This window comes from Gymnoscopelus microlampas, assembly GCF_963454915.1.
Source record: "Gymnoscopelus microlampas genome assembly, chromosome: 2".
Taxonomy (NCBI): domain Eukaryota; kingdom Metazoa; phylum Chordata; class Actinopteri; order Myctophiformes; family Myctophidae; genus Gymnoscopelus; species Gymnoscopelus microlampas.
In genome coordinates, this window is record NC_139939.1 from 29,637,654 (window position 1) to 29,661,533 (window position 23,880).

The 23,880-nt window shown below is 41.9% G+C and overlaps 1 protein-coding gene across 1 annotated transcript; it reads left to right on the top strand.

The window, feature by feature from the left end:
* Positions 1-1,494: 1,494 nt before the first annotated feature.
* Positions 1,495-21,462, top strand: naa15b (N-alpha-acetyltransferase 15, NatA auxiliary subunit b). The gene is made up of 20 exons (XM_084046541.1): positions 1,495-1,634; positions 7,194-7,278; positions 7,619-7,723; positions 8,756-8,913; positions 10,775-10,909; positions 11,790-11,943; positions 12,465-12,584; positions 12,721-12,816; positions 13,282-13,388; positions 13,575-13,647; positions 13,851-14,020; positions 14,531-14,683; positions 16,111-16,239; positions 16,581-16,794; positions 18,050-18,243; positions 18,487-18,595; positions 18,799-18,897; positions 19,112-19,255; positions 19,377-19,474; positions 19,696-21,462. Exons 1-20 carry the CDS (start codon positions 1,581-1,583, stop codon positions 19,891-19,893), a joined length of 2,595 nt encoding a protein of 864 aa, XP_083902667.1. The 5' UTR covers positions 1,495-1,580; the 3' UTR covers positions 19,894-21,462.
* The last annotated feature ends 2,418 nt before the right edge of the window (positions 21,463-23,880 follow it).

Genomic DNA, 23,880 nt, shown 5'->3' on the forward strand with positions numbered 1-23,880 from the left:
AATTGATAATTCAAAATATGCTCCTCATTGACATTGAACAGCTATCAAAGTCACTCTTTTAGCAATTAGCACTTAAAAGAACACAAACAAAGCTGATTCAGACAATATAGAACATCAAACCCAGTACTGTTTGTTTTTTAAATACAAATGTCAACTTCCTGTTGATTTTACTATTCGAAGATCCGGCTGGTGTGCTTTCTACAGTCTGGAAACATGTTTCCAGTCCAGACTGTCCAGTGGTTCTCAAACATTGTCATAAGGACCCCCCCAAATTGATACATATTAGGCCACAGGCCCCCGTTCGAATGGATTCTGTGCTAGGGACCCCATAAGATATTATTGTTACGACTAGACTAGATTTAATAGACTACATAATTCTGTAGGTGGGAGGAAACAGTGGAGAGTGACGTTAAGATCAGTCATTCTTATACTTTCTGTCATTGGATTAAATTGCAATTGAATAAATAGTGAAATTAATTACTGGGAGTGGGCCCCCTGGAACCCCTCAAGGACCCAGGGGTGTCCCCACTTTGAGAACCTCTGTAACAGTGTCTTAAATTGCCATTGCCATATAAAAATATTTGGCTGTAGGCAGCATTGCTCCAGAGAAATCTTTTCTACACAGTATTCGACTCATACACAGTCACACAAAGGAGTCTAGGATAATGATTCGAAATGAATAATAGCTGCATTTTGTAATTTCAAGGAAACACTTTGAGGAAGAAGCGTTTCACATCACGAACCAATCCGCGGCCATTTTGACCTGCTGGGGCCACCCATCACCATGTGATGAGGGGTAACCTCGCGGTAACTGAGGCTTTCTCAGTACCTGTGGAAAGCCTGGTTTCTATTTACTGCTTAGTGCTCAGATCTGGTTTAGAGCCCGCCTACTATATTGGAACATTGCATAAAGGACAATACACGCATATATACTAATTCCGTATCCGCTCTAGACCGGATCTGCAAACTGCACAGTGAATTGAGCGCAGTCTACGCGAGAGGGAAGAGAGGAGAGGCAGAAAACGGAGCAATCGAACGGAATGAGTCCGGAGAACAAGGAGCTTGTCGACATCAGGGTTGCCATGTCCGCTTATTACAAGCGACTTTGGGCTTCTTTTTCTGTACATTTGCTTGTAAATATTGGTAGTTGCGGGTTGCGTTTTTTGTTTAGCTTGTTTCTAAAGTGTAGTTGCTTTTGGGCTTGCTGTGTAATGTTGTTTAAACCAGTGGTTCTCAAACATTTATATGTCAAGGACCCCCAAATTAATATGTGTGGATCCCATCTGAAAATATGTTATGCCAGGGACCCCCCCATACAAGATGTGTGTTGTTAAAATGTTTTTAAAAAAATATATATATATATCTATATTTTAAATTATCTACAAGATTTTCAAATAGCCAATGTTTAAAGTGCGAAGGGCTCGCTTCTTTTGGGCTTGTCTTCATGGACCCGGTTACTTGTTTCTTTCGCGAAACCTGGCAACACGGGTCGACATCATTCAACTCCGCTTTGACTATCCTTGCTAACTTTAGCTACATGTGCTGAGGACGAGGGTTGGAAACCGATCTCCGCCGCAACAATGCCGACCATTACCTTACCGCCCAAAGAGAATGCTCTCTTCAAGAGGATTCTGGTGAGATAATATACAACCTAACGTTGTATAAGCGGCCCGTGGGCATCATGGTGAACAGTGTCCGGGTTGGAGATCTATCGACGGGCAACGCTGCCTCGTTCTAGCACCACTAGCTAGCTAGCCGTTAGCTTCCACCGTTAGCAAGATGGCATAATTGAATGAGTTAGCTAGTGTGTTTAGGCATGGTGATGTGCGCTGTCATTGTAACGGATAGCCGAGTATAGCGTTCATTGATGTGCTTTTCTTTCTCCGGTTTGCTACCGCAAAGCCGGCTATCATGTGTGTTTGATATTTATTTACGCAAAATGTGGATAAAGGTGAAACCACTGCACGCTATTTACATGGAGCCGTGGTTCCGTTAGCCAGGTTATGGCTAATTTATAGGCTACTTCGTCGCACGAGCGCATCGCTCGATACAATAATGTGATTTTCTGCTGGATAAAGTGTCCTTGCGACAACAAGCTGAAAATGCAGCATTTTTGTCGACCCACACGCTGATGAGATGAGGTGTAAATGATAAGGTGTGAAGGCCTCACAGCTTGTCAAACACAACCAACTGCACACTGACAATGATATAATATAATTAAATTCACACACATCAACTCTGTTAGTTGTGTGACCTAAATGCCTCAACTTAAAAACAACTAAAGTGGTCCCTACTGTCGGTTTGTTTAGTATGAATTCACAGAGTCCACAATCGACCATCACTGACACACAGCTCCTTTATAGCCAACTATTGATAGCAAGTTGTAGTTAGCTGAATAAGTAGCGTGAGGTTGGCTAATGTAGGTATAGTTTCTAAACTTGACATGTCTTGGAAGAGAGACAGCCTGCACTGTATTCCAGAAGTCAACGACTTTGAACACCCCGTTTGCTCTGTGGGGGTTTGTGTTAAAGCGAGGTGAAAGGGTAGAAGAGCACTGATGGGACTGTGTCAGCACATTTGTGGCTAGAAATGTCAGCTGCACGGCTACTTCAGGCCTGCCATGGTGCTGCCCATCCCTCCCTGTCCACTGTTTAAATCTTTGTGAAGCTCCCTCTGTTTTATGACATATTTTATTCTTGACACCGTTTCAGCCACATGGAGAGATCTAATCTTCACTCAAACGCGATATTTTTCGCGGGTTGAGTAAACTTTTAGTCCGAGGTTAATTCTCATTTTCACACGATTTATTTAGGACCACAGGCTTGACTCCCTGTCTGTGGTATCAGGTTGGGTGTCTGCCCCCTCTTTGCATGCTGGCAGTTGGGGCATTCTGCATGAGTACAGTAAGCATCCATGAAGCTTTTAGAGATAAACATTATTTGAGATAAGGGCTCTGTAGACTTGGTGGTTGTTTTTGACCTTGTAGGTCTAACAGCAATATGAACTGAAGTTGCTATAGCCTACGTACAGCTGTTTATATATTCTTCTAGATCAAGTCTAAATATCATAAATGTGATGATTACCCTTATGCATTAGTTACCTGCTGCTGTGTAATTTGAAAATCGCAGATGACATTCTTTCTGAATGAAAGCATGGACCACACCTCCCATTATTTTTGCTTTTGCAGACAGGGAGTCTAAATACACTCTTATTAGTTGGGCAGGCCTCCAACTTCCAATTGGCAGTGGTCTTGGATGAGGTTCTGTTCTCTTTCATGGCAAGCAGTGGTATCCGAATAGTAACCAGTTATTAAAGAAACTTTTTAAGCACTACGGAAGACAGGTGAATTATTATTATTAATGACCATATAGCTCAAATGAACATTTATTGACAATGTATTGCCTTAAGCTTAATCCTTGTTATCCCTAGTTCCATTTATAGGAATAGTATTTTCTGTCATCTGTTAACTATACATCAACTCAACACACTGGAAAGGTTAATTGATAGGTGACCATGAATGTGAAATAAATAATGCAAGTATATATAGTACATGGGCAAGAATGGTTCTCCAAACATGTTCAATCAATTGAGAATTATTTGAAAATTCTGTTTGACAAAGGTACGCCTTTGCCCTTTTATTATACAGCATTCCGTGAGCTTTTCTATGTCCAATGCTTGGACAGAACAGAAATACTGTTCACTCTCTGTGCTTTTGAGCAAAGAGGCCATGGTTGTTTCCCAACTGTTAACTGTTGCACCACAAGTCCCACTACTACACTGTTTGGCTTGCACTCTCACTGCTGGTCAAGTTATTTTGGGTGAGGTGTAGAACATGCTGGATAAGCACTACTACTGGTGGTGATGTTACTAAGGTTACATTTAAAAGTGTATTTGTGCCTGTGTGCATCATGCAGCAGCCTTTTTTTGCATGGACAATTGAGATAGATAATACTGCTTGGGGATCTCTGATCAAGTGAGTGTACTGTATGAAATGGATGATGGAACTGAATCGTTTATAGTTGTAACTTGTAATGAATAAAAACTTAGCATAATGGCCAGGAGTAGTTATTACTTGAGGTTATGGCTTCCCTAGTCCATACAGAGTATGCATTAGAAGTGGCATGGCACATTCTCATTACTTTCTGTTGTAATGAATAAAGAAGATAACATTTCATTCAATATCAGGGTGCTCAGTCAGCAGATTAAGCCAAATACCACTGACGCGTCATTTTATATATAGCTCTAAATTTGACATTAACGTCATGCGTTATCCCCCATCTGTCCACTTGCTTCTGTTACTCCACTGCTGTCCAATAAAGTAAAAACGAAGGATTTAAATACTATTCATTCAGTATCACAACATTAATGTTTTGAAGTCTAGTGCAGCACTGCTTTGAATTTGTTTTGGAAGTTCCACATTGCACTTTGCAAAAAGGCATGGGCCCAGCTTATTAGTATTATTAAAGGCCTAGGCAATGCCAATCAAGAGTCTACTCTTGGCAGTCTAATGTCACATCTGGAATGAAGCAAAAAAGAACTAGGGCTAGGCAGAGAAACATATTTTCAAAAGATTAAGTGGGTAACAAGTTATTCTGTAATGGTTGGACCGTCATCTCCTTTCACAGAGCAGAGGCTCATTAGTTGGTCGACACATTGTTCTCCTAACTCATCTTACTCGCTGATAGTAAAATTTGTCTCTACGTATGGAGAGCAACAGCATCAATAAATCAGATGTTCAGGCTTCTCAGTGGCCATGCCATTGTCTAGATAGCAACTCTGCTCAAAAGTAGGGAAATAAAACCTTTTCCAATCTCCATCATTAGAGAGATTGTATTAACCTTTCCATAGCATAAAAAGTTGTACGACAAATTTGTACCCAATATTTATAAGTAACGTAATGTTTGTAAATGTTGGAGCTTATGTTTGAGGACCATTGCTTCAGCAGGCCTTTAAAACAATCTGCCAGTTTCAATTCTGTTTGAACAATTTGTTTAGATGTATTTCCAAATTCTCATTGATTCCTAAAATGGGAAATTGGCAAAGAGATTTACTGTAAAGTAGGATAAATATTGTGTTTATCTTTGGGGCTGACATCATTTTACTCCTTTATTGTCATCAGTGACATCTGTAGCAGGCCACTGAAATTCTATCTGCCAGCTAATTCCGCTGCAATCTCTCTCTCCCTCTCTCGCCCTCATAATACAATATCTCTCCGGGTAGGCACCGATCAGTTTTAATGGAGTGTAGAGAATGGTAGTGATTGTGCAACACTATACCGAATAATGGCTTCAAGACTGCTAATGTGGAGGTTGTGGGGTGATGGGAAGATTGCATTCTGTGGAGGCAACACTTCAAGCTCAGAGGTTTTGGACAGTAGTTGGCATGCATGGTATAGTATTTAGTGCTTATTTGGGTCCTATGAAAGTATGTATGGTAAATAATGAATCCAGTTGCTAAATCCACCAATATATTTGTAGCAGCAACATAATTCATGACTCGTGTGTACTGTCAGAATGGGTTCTATACCTGGTCCTATGAGATGATTAGTGCTGCTGGTTTTCAGACCTGGGATCCCATGTTTGTACAGCACAATTGCGATTGTTGTAAATGTGCTCTATAAATGTATTGTTTTGCTTAATATTGTTGTTAATCAGTTCAGTGGCTGTGTAGTTGGAGTGTCAAAACTGAGAATTTGGGGAGTTTGGGTGCTAAATCCCTGGTTGAGTCATACTGAAGAGCGAAGACTATAAAAGTGGTAGCCAATGCCTCCCTGCATGACACTTTGCATGAAGGTTTGGATTGGGGGTCCTTGTGACATAACTAGTGTCATGTCCATGGGGTGTACTTGTACATCAAGCTGCCTCACTCCGAGGAAACGGGAGATAGGCTCTTGACATATGGGCCACATGGCTGCCAAGGTTACTTACTTATTGTTGTTAATCACAATCAAATATATAAATTGTTGCTCATTGTGCTCGCCGGTCACATATCTTTGGCCAAACGTATGTAATGTGGCCTCTGATATTAATGTGCCCCTTCGAGCCTAACGGATTGGGAGATGTACAGTGTTCTGGTTATTAGGCTGACTGGTGTTTAATAGTGAGGAATTAGAGGGCAAGGTGCAACAGCTGACCAAATAAGGCGTTGGAATTAAATGCCAAGTTTAACAGTTACATAAATTGTAATTATACAAATTTTAGTTATTTGTCATATCTGTCCCGTCCAATTTTTATTTACAAAGCCTAAAAGCCAAGTAGAAATGTAATTTTTATGTTCCAGTGTTCAATGGAAAAACACAATAAAATTGGTAATTGCAATTATTTGATGGTGATTAATCGGCAAGTAAAATGTCTTGCAACACATACATTAAGTTTGAAAGCTAGCCGTGATAATAGAAGTACAATTTTTTTTTTAAATAAAAGTATCAATACCACAAAGTAAAAGTGTAAAACATTTACATGAGTAAGAGTACAAAAGTTTTGTCATTAAAATATACTTAAACCAAAAATAAAAGTACTCATTATGCAGTATGTCCCATTTCACTGGTTTGTCATGTATACAAATCCTTTGAAAATAGCAGATCTACGAGCTCACGACGCATTGTGGGCTTGTATATCTGCTTGTATAGAGAATTGGAAATAACTCCAGTAAAGTAAAAAATTACATGGTGCTTTACTTGCGTAAATCTAATTGGTTGCTTTCCATCGCTGCATACTAGACTGGCTCAGCTGTCGTGTGGCCAGGATGCAGCACAGCTCAACCCTTGGTGGTGGTAACAAGGGACAGAAATGGTATTGCAGTCAGATACTTCTTTAAATTGTCGTAAAGCCTTTTCATATAACAGATAAGCTTAACACATTCAATACAGATAAGAGGAAAGCTAGGAAGGTTAGGCCTTCACACAATAAGTTGTCTTTTATGATCGAAAACTCAACCTGCATCCACGTGAATCATTACTCCAAGAAGGTTAAAACATAGTCTAAGAAATAATTACAGTTAAATGGGGTTTGATTCAGACAGCTTGCTGTCTTTTTTTTCTCTCCATGCTGGGTTTAGAATTAGTTGTACTACATGCTGTCATTATTCCTCTAACTGTTCTCTCTCTCAACCTTTTAAAATGTTTCTGAAATATACATACAATAAATACATACTCTTTCTTTGCTCTAATGTGCTTCCTCTCACTCTCTACACAGCGATGTTACGAACACAAACAGTACAGAAACGGACTCAAGTTCTGCAAACAGATCCTGTCCAACCCCAAGTTTGCTGAGCATGGAGGTAAGGACTATGATGTAGGCATGGACCCTGGTCGGGGGGCTTGATCAACCCCGGCTGGGTCACCTGGGCGAGGGTGTATGTTGCAAGAACCGAAACACCCGTCGACCCCAGGCAACAACACTGATGATACGTCCCAGGTGCATCCATGTAATGTTTTTCTTTATAGTCAACTAAAACTAGACTAAAAGTAAAAACATTTCAGATGACTCCAATATGACTAACACTGAATTGAATTTTATTCAATAAAAATGTGCCTTCAAAATGAACACCGCTGCAGCCCTCACTCACTTTGTAATGGGCCGTCTTTCCCTTCCTCTTTGTCCTCCCTTCCTCCCTGCAGAGACCCTGGCGATGAAGGGCTTAACGCTGAACTGTCTGGGGAAGAAAGAGGAGGCGTACGAGCTGGTGAGAAGAGGCCTACGCAATGACCTCAAGAGTCATGTCTGTATCCTTTCACAAAGTTGGGTTTCAGGGGTTCTTTTGGACACTAGGCACATTATGTATAATGTGGCTTATATGGAGATAGTGGTAAGCAGCATCTTGTGTTCCTACAGTACAACACGCACCTATACGCAAGTGGGTGATGCAAATATGGGCTGACATTTCCACCAGATAAAACGTTTGCAGATGAGTTCCCAAATCTCACTCAGCCCAAACACTGCCTGAAGTCAACACATCTTGGTTTCTCATAGGCCTTGGCAATAGGATGATGTTATCAGCCTGCAGAGATGCTAGGCATACATCTTGACAAGTGATAATTGGCCGTGGATGTGGGGAAATAATTAATGCATTTTCACAAGCTATGTCCTTACAAAAAAAAGTGAAAGTTCACTGGGGTTTATAAATTACAGATTGCCAGCAAAGTTGGATATTTGGTAATTTTAGTCAGATCAGTGCATAAAATGTAACGCATACAGTGGATAAATCCATTGCATGAATATCACAGGTGCAGGTGTTTTGATTGACAAAGATGTGGTGAGGTGCTGTTCCGAACAAAAGTCGATCCAAATTTTCACTTCTTCTGCCAATTCCTCCATTGCACCGTTACGTTTAACATTTGTTAAACAGCACCAGGTAAGACTGTTTGGAAATACGTCATATCTAAGGTGAATGAACAAGGAAAGTCAAAGAATACAAGCAAGCCCATATGAAAGCGATGCTACAGACCGGTGCTAATAAAGTAAAAGTTGCTGCACTACTTTCCAGCACCAGCGGTATGATAATTTGTTTATTAAAACAGGTTAGCCCCTGTCTTTTTTAATGTTTCCAGTTGAATGTTTCCATGCTGATACTACAAAATACACGTTTCAACCATGATGCAGCTTGCTTTGAGCCTACCCGTTCCTAACAGTGTATACAGCTGACCACAGCGATGTGAAAACCCTTGCGAACAATTGAATCCATCCCCGTTCATTCATTGCCATCAGATTGTATAGCAGATGAGTGTCTATGCTCCTCAACTCCTCACCCTCCCCAGGCTGGCATGTGTACGGCCTGCTACAGCGCTCCGACAAGAAGTATGATGAGGCCATCAAGTGTTACCGCAACGCTCTCAAGTGGGACAAGGACAACCTGCAAATCCTCCGTGACCTTTCCCTGCTCCAGATCCAGATGAGAGACCTGGAGGGTTACAGGGTGAGGACAGCAGATGGAGAAAAGGAGTGGGAGAGGAGGAGATTAAAGGACTAAAAACAGTGTAACCAGACAATCGGTTCTCTCTGCCTACTGATATGTCTGGTGACATCTGAATTCAATGAATGGGTGGAAACAATTCAGAGATTTAGGAACTAAGCATCGCTGAGTCAGTGCAAATACTTAAGGGCGGTCCTTCATATTGAAACGGTCTCAGGATTGATTTTCAATGCAGTGGTTTAGGTTTGTTATCGCTTAGCGGTGTGGGTTTGTTAGCGCTGTTAGTGCTTAGCAGTGTGGGTTTCTTAGCGCTGTTGGTGCATATTCGAGGCTCAATTTATTTACTTGGCAGCCCTACAAACTGGTGGGGTCTAGTCCGCAGTGATTTTGCAAACATTTATTATGCAGTTGTACGGCAGCCACTCTCATGTTCTCTTGCCGCAAATATTTGCAATTAACAATTTAATTGTGTTTTTGGCATCGAAAATGTTTTGCCCTTTAGAGTTTGTAAACAAAGATTCCACAGGGCAGATGTGACAAATAACTTAAATATATAAAGTAAGAAATTACTAATATATTTAATCATTTTATAATATATTATTTTATATATATATATATTTTTTTAAATAGTGGAAATAGCTGATCTTCTGTAGATCTGCTATTTCCGCTACTCGGAAAATGTTTGAAAATGTATTAAGATTTTCCAACATGTAAATGATAATGAAGATTATGACTGCAAAAATAATAGCGATTATCTTAAATAATTGGGATTAAACTATTATGTAGTAATTGTGACAGGCCTACTCTATACTGCTGTGTGTAGCCTGCTGCACTGACAGCTTGTGTGTAGTCGGCAAACAATTGACAGCATTTAACCACCCACTGTGTGCGACTCGTCAACCCCCAGTCTGCCTTCAATAAGGCTGGGGAAAATGTTGATCGCCATTGTGGTGTTTGCCAGTGTGTTTAATGTTAATATGCAAGGCCGCAACAGAGTTAAAGGAATACAACAGCATTCCTGCCTTTCAAATTAAATTAGGTCTGTGGGAGATACAGCTATCCTGGAGTAACCCAGCTCATTTCCCTTCTTTGCAGTCAGTGCGTGTCGTGACCTAAAATGAGTTTAACACCCCTGTCCTAGAGAGCTGCAGGGTGAGGTTGGGACAGAGTGTCGAAGAAGGTGAGGGGGAGCAGGAGAAAGGGGGCTGTAGAAGAATGAACATTGGGCGATTAGAAATGTGAGGTCCAAGGACAAAATGACTGAAGGTAAATAGGCGCTTCTAAAATACATTAGCCCTTGCAGCTCGGCACCAAAGTGAGCAAAATATGCTATAGCGTAACAGCATAACCCCCTCCCACACACACGACACACGTTCTCTCTCTATTGCTCTCTAAATCTTTCTCTCTCTTGCTCTGTCCCGCTCCACTCCCTGGCCCAGGGTACAGTATGGCAGGGAGATGGGATGTCATGTTGCAGTCGGCCTCCTCGATGTAGCACAGCTCTCCTGGGATACAGTCTTGGATTCAGATGCAGATTTTTATGAGAAATTTCAAATGGAAAGACTAGTCTTGGAAGTATAAGAAACTAGGATTGTGTGTGTGTGTGTGGGGCCTGCACACTTTCCCCCCATCCCCTAGTCTCTTTGTGCCAGGTAACATCGACACAATGAGTCAGCAAAAACACCCACCAGCTTCTTCCCTTGCCAATGGTCCATTCCGCTTCTTTTTCTTCCTCCCTCATTCACATTTTAAATTCGCAACTTTGCAAGAACTGGGACACATAAGCATTATGCTAAATTAGCTGCTAGGTTTATTCTCTCTGTACTTTGGTTCTGACGCTGACCATCTCCATTTTTCTCTCCAGGAGACACGGTATCAGCTACTGCAGCTGCGTCCGGCCCAGCGAGCCTCATGGATAGGCTACGCCATCGCCTACCACCTCCTGGAGGACTATGAGATGGCTGCCAAGATTATTGAAGAGTTCAGGAAAACGCAACAGGTTGGCTTCTGTCTTCCTGTCTGTTAAGGGGATTTTGACAGATGGGTTTAAAATAATGTAAATTGCATTTCTGCAGTGCACTACAACACATTGTTGGTTGTCAGATGATGCAAATAGCTCACTTTCTTTACCCGGTTAGATCTGTCTGAGTGGGCCTCAATGTGCGGGTGCAAAAATTAAGACCACACATTTACTGTACACTTAGTTTATACTCCATCGCATGACAAAGTAATACGTATATATTAGGCTTTAGTCTCTCGTTTGTAAACATCCTTTTTAGTGAGAAACAAATGATAACAGATTCAGTTGTCTAAAAATCTCTATTAGAGTTTCTTCTCACCAGCTCATGTACAGACAGAAAGGTAGGGTGATATTGGGGATCGATTATGACTCCCTTTAATTGCAAGAAGTCATCACATTCAAATTGGAAGTAGTTATTAGAGGGGACACAATATGCCATAGTCGGTATGCATTATGTTAGGGTAATTTATTTCTGAGGAAAAGCCCCATTGCCTTAAATGCACCTAACATCTAGCTTGATCGCTATTTTAGGCTCAGTATACACACAGTTCAGCCACAGACTTGTAAATATGGGCTGGTGTTTAAGACAGTCTCAACTACAATAGAGCACTCTCTGGCCTGTTCCAGATAAGGCCAGCTTGTTTCCTGTCTTTATTATACCATGCCTATGTAATATATCAAGCTGGGCCAAGTAGGCCAACACGCATTCAGGAAAAATGTGCTGCCGCCTTCTATTTACAATTTAGGACAATTTAGGTAGACTTTAATCCAATTCGTTTATTTCTCTTGTTCTCATGTGACATCATTGATTATTCACTTAACTGTGTGTGTGTGTGTGTGTGTGTGTGTGTGTGCCCAGACATCTCCAGACAAGGTGGACTATGAGTACAGCGAACTGCTGCTATACCAGAACCAGGTGCTGAGGGAGGCGGGTCTGTATAAGGAGGCCCTTGAGCATCTCACCAGCTATGAGAAACAGATCTGTGATAAACTGGCCGTGGAGGAGATGCGAGGTGGGTTTGTCTCTTGGATCAGTATGACTTTTATCCTGTGTTGGTCTGTGTCCGTGTATGTGTCTGGAGGTAATCTCACAAACATCTGCACCAACGTTTTATACACGTTTTTATTTTATTTTGATGTTTAACTTAAATGTTATAATGGAAGTCTTGGGTCGGGTTAACCTTGCCACATTTGGAGTCATAAGTTAAGTATCTTAGATACTTAATAGGTGACTGAGGACAATTTAGGTAGACTTAAATCCAATTGGGCCATTTGTTTATTTCTCTTGTTCTCCTGACTGGCTACGTGAAGTCTGAGATCCACATTGGAGCCATGCCATTCCCATTTGCATCCTGAGACCCACATGATGAGATTTATTGATTACTTGTACTTTCATGTTTCCGATTAATTTCAGCCATTACGATGTCACACTACCCCTTTATAAAGCTAAGAAACATTGTGGAATTCATGGCACATTGAACACATGCCCATATCACCACATCATATCACCATTGGATACTTGCTGTCTCTGTAGGAGAGCTGCTGTTGGACCTGGAGCGTCTTGAGGAGGCTACCGAGGTCTACCACCGCCTACAGGACAGGAACCCAGAGAACTGGTCCTACTACCGTGGCCTGGAGAGGGCCTTAAAACCTGGTACCCAATTCCATTACACTTTTTCACCTTTAGTTTTTTCTTCATTTCCAAAATTGGCAAAATTAAAATCATTTAAAAAATGCGCCTCAAAAGCCTACTTGTTATACATTCTTTTTTTTTTCTTTTTCATTTTCAGGCAGCGTTGAGGACAGACAGAAGATTTATGAGGATTCCTGGGAGAAGTTCCCCAGGGGTCTGGTTCCTCGTAGGCTGCCCCTCAATTTCCTGTCTGGTGCGACCAATCATATATTTACTCTGTCCTAACTGCAGTTGAACGTTGTATCCCTGTCATCTGTAGAAGTAGACTTGCATTAGTCTTTCAACAGGTTCTTGATTTCAGGTCATGAAAATCTGTCATTTTAAAAATGTGTTTTCTGGGTTTAGAATGTATGAATGAAAAGTCATGATGCTGCTCTTTGGCCTTGGTGATTGTGGATCAATATTGATCCACATAGCATTTCCTGATTACATACATTCCAAATGAGTTTTGTAATTAAAACAACACAGAGCCTGGAATAGTCAAAGTAGTACTTGAGAAGAAAGTGTGAGACAACTTGAAAATGAACAGTGAAATTACTGGTTCTAGAAATGTATCTTTTGTATTGTATTGTATTTTGTAAAAATGGATGTTGTTGTTGGCGGTTGTTTGGGGATAAAACATGTCAAGTTGAATTTCCTGCATCTTTTCCTTCTCTAGGTGAGAAGTTCCGTGAGGTTCTAGACCGGTATCTGAGGATGAACTTCAGTAAAGGCTGTCCACCTGTTTTCACCACCCTCAAGTCACTGTATCACGACAAAGAAAAGGTACTACTGCCAGGGATACCCTCAGTACATTCCTTTCTCTTCCTGATCATTTGTCCTTGGCATCAAACACTAGAAAGGGTTCTGGGCATTCTGAGTACAGTCCTAGACCTGAGAGGAGCCAAGAATGTCATTACTGTGCACTTCACACAGTAGGTTAGATGACCTTGTTTTTGTGTCTCTGTCCAGGTGTCAATAATAGAAGACTTAGTTGTTGGTTATGAAACATCGTTAAAATGCTGCAGAATGTTCAACCAGAATGGTAAGTGACACTTCACACTAAAATGTCACATGTGAATTATTATAAACTGTATGTTGCATGGAAGGATATTGATGTGTTTTCTGTTTGGTTTTAGGTCACTGTGTGACGTGTATTTAGACCAAAATAAGTATTGCTTCCTCCTGTACCCTAAAAGTGTCAATAGCTCTTGTTTATCAATCCTGGAATATGGTTGGCTTTTGCAGATGATGGAAAGGAGGAGCCACCAACCACATTGCTCTGGGTGCAGTACTTCCTGGCACAGCATTACGACATGATTGATCAGCAGACACTGGCCCTTGAATACATCAATACAGCCATCGAGAGCACGCCTACGCTCATCGAGCTGTTCCTCATAAAAGCAAAGATATACAAGGTAGCAAATGAGTTCATGAATCATCACACATTTTAAGGACCATACAGTGGTATTCCATGTTTAGCTCATTGACTACAGCTACTGCTGTAGTCAACTTTCAGATGATTTTAAAACCCATGAGATTCTCAGTCACAGACTTTTGATTTAAATTTGTAAAACCATCTTTTCTCCAGGGTTTATTTTTGACTACACTTCCCAAATCAATTCACACGTTCATCTGCAGTAAAATTTAACATAACATCACTTTGGCAAAATGTGTCAAAGCTCAGTGTTGGGACTACCTAACTCAAGCAAGTGTTGTGTATCTGCAAGTTGATTTTCACACTACTGAAATGAATAGAAACCGGTGACTTCTCTGAAAGTCTGAATAATAAATAAAAAAAGTGCAGTAATTCTGACAACACCCTAACTCATAGGCTGGCTATGCACATAGAAAAGCAGCCGTGCAGGTAGCAATAGAAAAAGACAACAGTAACAGAAAATGAGTTGTTGACATTTGCCCAACTGCAGCATGCTGGGAACATTAAAGAGGCAGCACAGTGGATGGATGAGGCCCAGGCTCTGGACACTGCTGACAGATTCATCAACTCAAAGTGTGCCAAGTACATGCTGAAGGCTGGAATGATCAAAGAGGCAGAGGAGATGTGCTCTAAATTCACTCGGGTAAGCTGTGTGTGTGTGTGTGTGTGTGTGTGTGTTTGTATGTGTGGGGTCAAAAACGCTGGTGAGCTTAAGTTTCACATCTAAAATTCATCCTTTTGAAAATGAATGAGATGCTGTGTCTTAATGTGTTTTGAGAGAGTCCATAGCCGTGTGTTCAGAGAGGACATCTGTGAACTGGAAGGTTGCTGTTTCGGCCTTGGGCTCACCTAGTGTATAATGTGTCCAAGTTAAATGGTAGCACGGGTCTGCCCGGAACCGAAGACCCGAGCCCGGAACCGAGCCGATTTGGGGCCAAAATATTGACTTTTTGGTCGGATCGGTTCCAATTGCCAAGGGTCTCGTGGGATCCATTTGAAATGGATGGATCCGTATGCACTTGTGAGGACCCGACGACCAGCTTTTTATTATTATTATATTAATCTCTTTAACCTTAGGTTTTAAAATGAGACTTATGCATTGTAATTACGCTCCCAAATCCATATTGTCTATTCTCGCATTTTTAATAAGACCCGTTTAATGTTAACAGCTGATTGAAACGCAGCCAATCAAGCGCACTGCTGCTGAAGTTGAACACCATTGCAGGTGAAACGCAAACAAAAGCCACAGGGAAGATTCAAGTTGGAACGTCATCTGTGTGGATTGGAGCATGTTTATGGACATAATCTGCGGGGACGGGCGGTATAAAGTCGGCGGAAATGTTCTGTCTGTCTGCAACACAGAGCAGAACACACGCGACGCAGCTCGTCTGTGATTACTCTGTTGGGGCGGGGGGAGCTGGAGGTGACTGACACACATGGCTAATCTGAATACTACGGTGATTGTAGCAATAAATGAGCTCCCGGGTCCAGTACGGGTCTAGAGACCCGGTCGGACCGGGTCTAATACATTTCAATTATCCTCGGTTCGTTTCGGACCGGGTCCAGTTTGCCTCTGTTCCTTTTCGGACCGGGTCCACTTATCCACGGGTCCGTTTCAGACCGGGTCCAGTAATTTAGAATGTTTTCTCAGTTCCGTTCGGACCGGTCCAATTATCCACAGGTCCGTTTCTGTTCAGATCTGATTTTTTGGACCCTAGTCTAGTCCAACTGTCACGATTAACCCATAACTGCTCCCCAGGCACTGCATTAAAAGCGCTCACTGCTCCTAATATTTAGGATGGGTAAATGCAGAGGAATTGTGCAAATTTTAAAATAAAAAACTCTTTGAGTGTTTCCAATGATTCTAAATATTGGGTAACAAAATGAAAAATATGGTAGCTTTTACAGTGTAAAAGGCTAGCATGTTCAAATTAGCTGACAAAATAAATCAGATGAGCTCCTGTTTGAATGTGTCTTACTCCCCCTAGTGTAGGTTTGCAGCAGTGAACATGAGTAAGCACCATAAAGAGTGCATTAACTCTAACTTAACTGTATGTGTGTTTTCTCCAGGAGGGGGCATCAGCGGTAGAGAACCTGAATGAGATGCAGTGCATGTGGTTCCAGACTGAGTGTGCGCTATCTTACAAGTCCATGAACAAGTTTGGGGACGCCCTCAAGAAATGCCATGAGATTGAGAGGGTGAGCTCATCATACTTTTATTTGTTTATGTCCAAAATACACATGCTTTGTATTAAAAGTTAAAAGAGTTCATATACAGGTAAAGTTTTACACAATCAAACTTCCATTAACTGAGGATTTTACTGTGTATGGTTGAGATGGATCCTTGCCAATTACTCTATCTCTATAGGTCTAATACATTTCAGGATACTTAACATTCCTTTGCTTCTCCCTCTGCCTTCCACTGTGATCCCACACAGACACTCTGAAATCACAGTGTTTAAAATCAGGATTGTAAACCAACATACACTCACAGCATGCAAATCCATCTCATGCCATCCACACCTCTCCTCTCCCACCAGCATTTTGTGGAAATCACAGACGACCAGTTTGACTTCCACACATACTGCATGCGGAAGATGACACTGCGCTCGTACGTGGATCTGCTGAAGCTGGAGGACGTGCTGCGCATGCACCCATTCTACTACAAGGCCGCCCACACCGCCATCAACATCTACCTGAGTCTCCATGACAACCCCCTCACTGACGATAACAAGGAGCTGCAGGCAGACACAGGTGAGGGTTTGGGTACAACTGTGTGTGCCTGCCCTTCTTTAAAAAAAAATGTTATAAATGTATCCACTTTAACAAAGTAGACAGACACACTGCGCACACTGCTTGATAGTTGTACCGCTGTTCCAGAGAGGTGATATTAACATGAACATAAATCCTGTTGGATTTATCCAATGTACTATATATCAATATCCAATATTGCTGGCGGCCTCAAAATCTATAACATTGACAGCAAAACAAGTGGCACGTTAAGGGGGAAATTATCACTTTGTATTCTGCATACAGTATAAACCTGGCAAGTTTAATTTCCGTTTTTAATACCTTGGTTTAAAAAACTATACAAAATGCTTTGATCTGAAGCTGAAGCTGATAAAGACACATGTAGGAAACCATGCAGCAGTGGAAAACATTTCTATCTCTTCACCGGTCTTCACCTTTGTCATCTCTGTCTGTATAATGAGACAGTGATGTGTGTGTGTGTATATGTGTATATGTATGTATATATATATGTCACAGGGAAATTGGCATTCCAGGGAAATTGAAAAAGGAGCGCTCGTTTTTAGGTACGGGGCTTCGGCGCGAGGCAGGGCTTTTCGAGACGGGTTTTTTTTCGCAAGGAGGAGGAGGCGCGAGGCGGGGCTTTGATGCGAGGCGGACCTGGCTTTTGTTGTTCCCCCCACATAGCAACCAGGAAGCTACGCTAGGGGAACGCTGAACATGCGTTCACACGCATGCGTTCACACGCACGCGTTATAATAGTTATTGTCCATGACGGAGGCGTGCCGACTTAGCAGAGCTTGAGGCTGAGTCGAATCAGCGCCGTCCGAGTTGTAAACCGATAGGGAGAGAATAGATCTTTTCATGGATTACTATCCACGTGTGTGTGTGTGTGTGTGTGTCGTGGATAAACTAAAACAAATGTTAAAAGCCAGAACACAATAACATTTTCTTAACAGTCATGCTTTCAATAAACCAAATTGAAAGCATGAGCATGTGTGCGCGTGCGCGCATGTGGTCGGGGCCATATATGTTAATGCACTGTGGTTGGGAAGCCTCGTGGCTTGCATTGCCCTCTAGTGTTGGTTCTACAGAATTGCCTGGGGGGGTGGGTGAAAACGAGCGCTCCTATTCCAATTTCCCTGGAATATATATACGCACGCACGCACGGACGGACGGTTTGGCCTTTGGTCACCTTAAAATAGACAAACTATTGCTTATCCATTATATAAGCCATTATTTTCCTCTTTCTCCTTCCTAGCCAACCTCTCAGACAAGGAGTTGAAAAAGTTGCGGAACAAGCAGCGGCGAGCCCAGAAAAAGGCCCAGCTAGAGGAAGAGAAGAAGATTGCTGAGAAAGAGAAGCAGCTAAAGAACCAGAAGAAGAAGAAGGAAGATGATGATGAGGAGATCGGAGGCCCAAAGGAGGAACTCATTCCTGACAAACTGGCCAAGGTTTGTTTGTGTGATTGAAGTGAATAGAGTGTGTGTGTGTTTGTGTGGCAAATAAATATAAAAATCCACTTTCTGTGTTTAATCAAAAAATACAATAGGTATTCTAAGTTGTGCATGTTCCTGACAATGGTGCTGGTAGAGTATGTCAACTACAACTACAGTACATCTAGGTCCTGTGATTGCCTCCCTCCTTAATCTGTTTATCTTTTCTTTTTTCACCTCACCTCCATAACCTGCTTGCAGGTAGAAAATCCACTGGAAGAGGCTGTCAAGTTCCTGACCCCCCTCAAACATCTGGTCAAAGACAAAATAGACACACATCTCCTGGCCTTTGAGATCTACTTCAGGAAAGGTACACATAACCCTGTCTGATTATGACTCATTATTTTATCCCTTATCCATCTGGTCATGTACCAGTCTGTTGGTGAGTTAGTCTCACATTGCTGAGCGCTTACATGTAGTTTCTAATCTTAGTTGCACTCGTGATTATCTTCTGACCCTTTCCTCCCATGTTGTCCTCCATCACACCCTAAACTTTCCCTGCCTGTTCTTCAGGCAAGTTCCTGTTGATGCTCCAGTCAGTGAAGAGAGCATTTCCCCTAGACCCAGACCACCCGTGGCTACACCAATGTCTAGTACGCTTCTTCAAAGGAGGTGAGGGATGCAATGCACCTTTAGTGATATTGTACTGATGTTTATTTCAGTGTAAGGTCCAACATTTTAGTTTATAAGATGATTTACAGCTAACATTTCTACAACAAACCCAAGTATCATACAACGATTCCATCCTCTCACATTTCACCACATAAAATCAGTTGTTCCACTCGTCCCTTCCATATGTCCTACTTACCCTTTTCGCTCCATCCAGTGTCGGAGAGTAGAGACCTGCCAGAAGCAGTGGGGACGGTCCTGAAGCAGGAGATTGCACGACTGTGCGGAGACAGCAATGCCAAGAGTTTCAACCAGGCCTTCCTCACTAAGCATGTTGACTCTGTACCACACAGATTGGCTGGTAGGCCTCTATCTTTACACATGCAGTTTTAACACATAATTTGATAAGAGAATGTCATCTGTACTGTTGCTTTCATATTTTATTAATTGTTCTATGTTTATGTCTTGATTCCATCTGGCAGCTGCTAAGATGATGGCGTATCTGGACTCATCGACGGAAACGAAGGCTGCGGAACTGGCCACCGCGCTAGATGAGTCACTCAACAATAGAACCATACAAGTATGCATGCTTGCTGAGCACTATGCAGTCTGACTGCTATTTCAATTACTCACAATAATGACCTGATATGGCTATAATTTCAATGAAACATTCCAAGTAGAAGATATTGCATCATTTACTATTCACCTGATTGCTAATGAATTTGGATATGATGTACATGGATGCCTCCTCAAGTCTTCTGCCCCTTCATAGTTATGCATGTTTTTTCCTCCCTCTGTCAGATCTGCACAGATGTCCTGGAGAATCTTCGGAACGGCACGTTGGGCGACTGTAAGGAGCGGATGGAGTCGTACCGTGCAGAGTGTCACAAGCTTTACCCTTATACATTAGCTTTCATGCCCCCCGGATATGAGGAAAACACAAAGATCGTTAACGGAGACATCTCTGTGGAGACCGAGGAGCTAGCCAATGAGATGTGAGGTGCAGAGGTTGAGCAGCTGTGGAGAAGAAACGGAAGCAGGCCGAGCACAGAACCTTGGGAAATGCCCGGTGGCCATTTTGTAGAGCACAGACACAAGAGAAGCAAAAGAGGAGTTTTTGTTCTTTGGCTGAGCTCCATATGGTCTGGCCTGGCATGGCTTGGCTCTGTCCCACATGGAGAAAATCAGGACTGTGTGTGTGCTTACGTGCGTGTGCGTGTGTGTGTGTGTGCGCGTGTGTGTGTGTGTGTGTGTGTGTGTGTGTGTGGAAGAGGGGAGGGGGGAAGAGGAAGATGACATAACGGCCATTGTTTTTTTTTATGACAAAATGCTACGCTAAATTTGAAAATAAACTATTGTTATTGACAATAAACTGTTCTTAGAGACTAAGACAGTCGGACAAATGACAGTCCGTTTCCTTGGAGATAACGAACAACAATGACAGCAGCCACTTGGGGGTCTGGCTCAGTACTGCTCTGACGTGCACATGAACTGCCGCATCCTGTGTTCTGACCAGTGTTCTCCAGGTTTTAAAACAAAAATGTACATGAAAAGAAAAGAGGACACGTCGTCACTGCAGAATGGAAATCTTAGCTGACTGGATCTCTGACTGATCTGTAGGAAGCTGAATACATACAAAAGACCCAAATTTCAAACGATGACATGCACCTCCAACACACATGGGTGTCTATATCTTTAATTGCTGTAGCAAAGGTTCTGACACCCTCAGTTTATCAGCACTCTAAAAGATTTCATCTGTGTGTGTGATAATGGCACTGTAGAAAAGGTTGATTAACAAGATTTTCATCTATGGTACTGTGTTTTTTCACAGATTACAGATTCTGTTTCAGATTTTGCTCATGCTTCCTTGCTGGCTCTAGTTTAAAATGTGGTAAAATATCCTAGCTCTGTGGTATTGTCTTGAGGGGAGCCTTGGAGCGTAATCATGTGTCTTAAATGCAGCACAGGTTAAAAACAGTAAAAGGTTGTATGTTGTGCTCAATTCCAAATATACTGCGATTCCTAAACATGTTTTTCTGTAGCTCTGAAAGAGTTGGGTAGCTCTAAGCAATACTGTAGACACTGTCTAGTCCATAATGAAATGACAGGGCACTTAAACTCGTTATTGTTGCTAATCATTTCTTGATCCACATGTTTTGGAATAGATTGGGCCTCTGCAGAATGACTTGTATTATAATTGTCACTGTCATCAAATGGTTTTATCTGCATGAATTACCCAGGGCTTTTTTTAAGCAGTCGATGTGGAAATGAGCCTCCTACATCCTATTTCCTCCAAGAGAGCTCTTCTCGGCCAGTCAGAATAGTTTGTCAAAGGTCAGAGTTGGAGCCACCTGTTGCCCATGGTGACAGATGTTACAAGGTAAACGGTATAAGCACCAGGTTTGTCTGTTTTGCTTTTTTCTTTTCTCCACCTTCCAGTTTCTTTTCAGCTCTTTTCATCCCTGCTCTCCCTTTTTCCCCTCTAATTTGGGTTCTAATGTGAAAGATGGAATATGAGATGCTGATGTATATCTGAATTTTTGTATTAAAACTAAAAGGAATAATAGATTTTGGCATCAGTGTTTATCCATTTTTGTTGATAGTAAAGTTGCATCCAAATTTTGTGACACCTGACAGCTATTGGTGAAAAGTAGGGTACTAAATTGGTCAACAAGTGATTCTTGTTTTTGCCTCTGGGGCACCGCCACCTTTTTTGTGCAGAAACAAACTGTTTCGCTCCTCCCCTTTCTTAGCCCACTTCCTCCCAGATGCTTCTGTGTTATTGTGTTATTTCTAACAATTACATATTTAAGGCAGTGGTGTTGACTTGAGAGACTAGGTGCCAGGTGATGCAGCATAATAGCATACAGTTGAAGTCACCTGGCAAAATGGCTGTTCAGTGGCCCTTAAATACCCTGATTTCACCATGGCAGGCTTCACATCCTCAAATTGTGCTCTTATGACTGCATGGGAGGGGTCCTTCTGACCTGTCTGAGTGGAGCCCCAAAAATGAGTAGTTTAATGTCTATTATTCAATTCACTTTAAATTGTTCATATTGCAATACAACAAAAATGAGTGACTATTGTTTAAATATGACCACTATGTATCTATTTATCATGTAGGTTAACTACTGTTATGCCATTTAGACCATTTAATTTAAACCATATCAGGGTCCCTAGAATAATTTGTAATGATAGCCCATTTGTGGCGGGGGATTAAAAAATATATATACAATTCAGTTGTAATGTCTAAATTGGTGGCATGCAATTTGACTTTTAAAGAGCACTATTGTGAGCAGTATCCATAAAGAGACTTTGTTGTACTTCATACCATATTTTGGTAATACATAAGCATATTATGCTACGCTGTTGCCCTAAAACTACAGTACATTTTGGGAGATCTGTATGTGAAGCAAGATTTCTTTCAGCAGTAAGAGAGACCAACTGCTATCAATATGCGGTGGTCTGGCCTACTGGTCTGATTGTGCATCTGGGTGCATAGACTGTTTAGACATAATCTCCTCCCTCCAACAGCCCACCAGTGTTGCCATGTCGGCTTATTATAAGCGACTTTGGGCTTTTTCTGTGAAGTTGCTTGTAAAAATTGGTGGTTGCGTTTTTTGGGGGCTTGTTTCTAAAGTGTAGTTGCTTGTTTGGGCATGTTTTCAATTTTTAATTATTACTCAAACTAGTGGTTCTCAAACATTTTCATGTCAAGAACCTCAAATTTAACGTGTATTTGTCCACGGACCCCCATCTGAAATGAATGTGCGCCCGGGACCCCTGTACCATATTTGAGTTGATAAGATGTTTAAACAATAAGTCACATTTTACACTCTTTTTCCACAAGACCTTTTTGAAATTAGCAGATCTACAAGCTCACAACGTGACGCGTTGTGAGCCTATATAAACCGCTCACAAAATGTAAGGAAACTTGGATTTGGGCCATTATATCTCCCCTTTACTAATACCAATCAGTAAAGTGTTATATATCATTTTTATCGGTGATTAGTCAACTTTACAATGAGGTACAGCTTGTAAGCATCGGGCATTCATGGAATGAGCAACACAGGCAAACGTGTGAGTAGCGCCGAGCAAAAATGTGCCAAAATCACCCAATATGCTTTTGCTGGTAATCACTCTTGTTTTGAGCGACCTGCCAGCGCACACCTGCTGAGAGGTGGGTTCTGCAACTTTGCGTTCTGCAACATGGGTTCTACAACTTTGTTGAGTTTGTGTATGCTCCAAGCAGCAACACTGCCCCCATAGAAAGATGCCACATTTGTCCCTTCAGGATAAGGCCCGTGCAATAGGGCAAGTGAAGCTGGTGTTCCGTTACGCAGATTACGCATTATTTGGTCTTAGCCCTGGTACCATTTGCAGGCAGGTGTGTGCCAGTCAAAGGTGTGTGACTGGCACCTGAGCATGGGCCCTGCAACTTTGACATCTGTCTTTGGTACCGTTGTGCATATCTTGCCTGTAAATCTATGGTTCCTCAGTGAAGCAAGGGGTCTGGGTTGTTGTCTATCTTGTTGACTTCACCAGTCTCACAGAACTTAGTCCTAAGTTTGGAAATGGTACCAGGGCTAACACCAAATAATGCTATCACTCTGCATAACGGAACACCAGCTTCACTTGCCCTGTTGCACGGGCCTTATCCTGACAAAAGTGGCATCTTTCCATGGGGGCAGTGTTGCTGCTTGGAGCATACACAAACTCAACAAAGTTGCAGAACCCATGTTCAGGTGCCAGTCACTCACCTGTGAGGCAGTCACATACCTGAAGCCCATTGAATGTCATGAATGTCACGCCATTGAATGTCAGCAGAAAGGGTTAACAGGCCATTTTGGCACATTTTTGTTCGGCGCTACCCACACGTTTGCCTGTGTTGCTCATTCCATGAATGCCCGATGCTTACAAGCTGTACCTCGTTGTAAAGGTGACTAATCACCGATAAAAATGATATATAACACTTTCCTGATTGGT

Coding starts and splice junctions, on each gene's coding strand:
- naa15b (XM_084046541.1), top strand. CDS start 1,581: ATGCCGACCATTACCTTACCGCCCAAAGAGAATGCTCTCTTCAAGAGG. Junction 14,021..14,530: donor TAAAAGCAAAGATATACAAG/GTAGCAAATGAG, acceptor GCCCAACTGCAG/CATGCTGGGAACATTAAAGA. Junction 19,475..19,695: donor TCAACAATAGAACCATACAA/GTATGCATGCTT, acceptor TCCCTCTGTCAG/ATCTGCACAGATGTCCTGGA.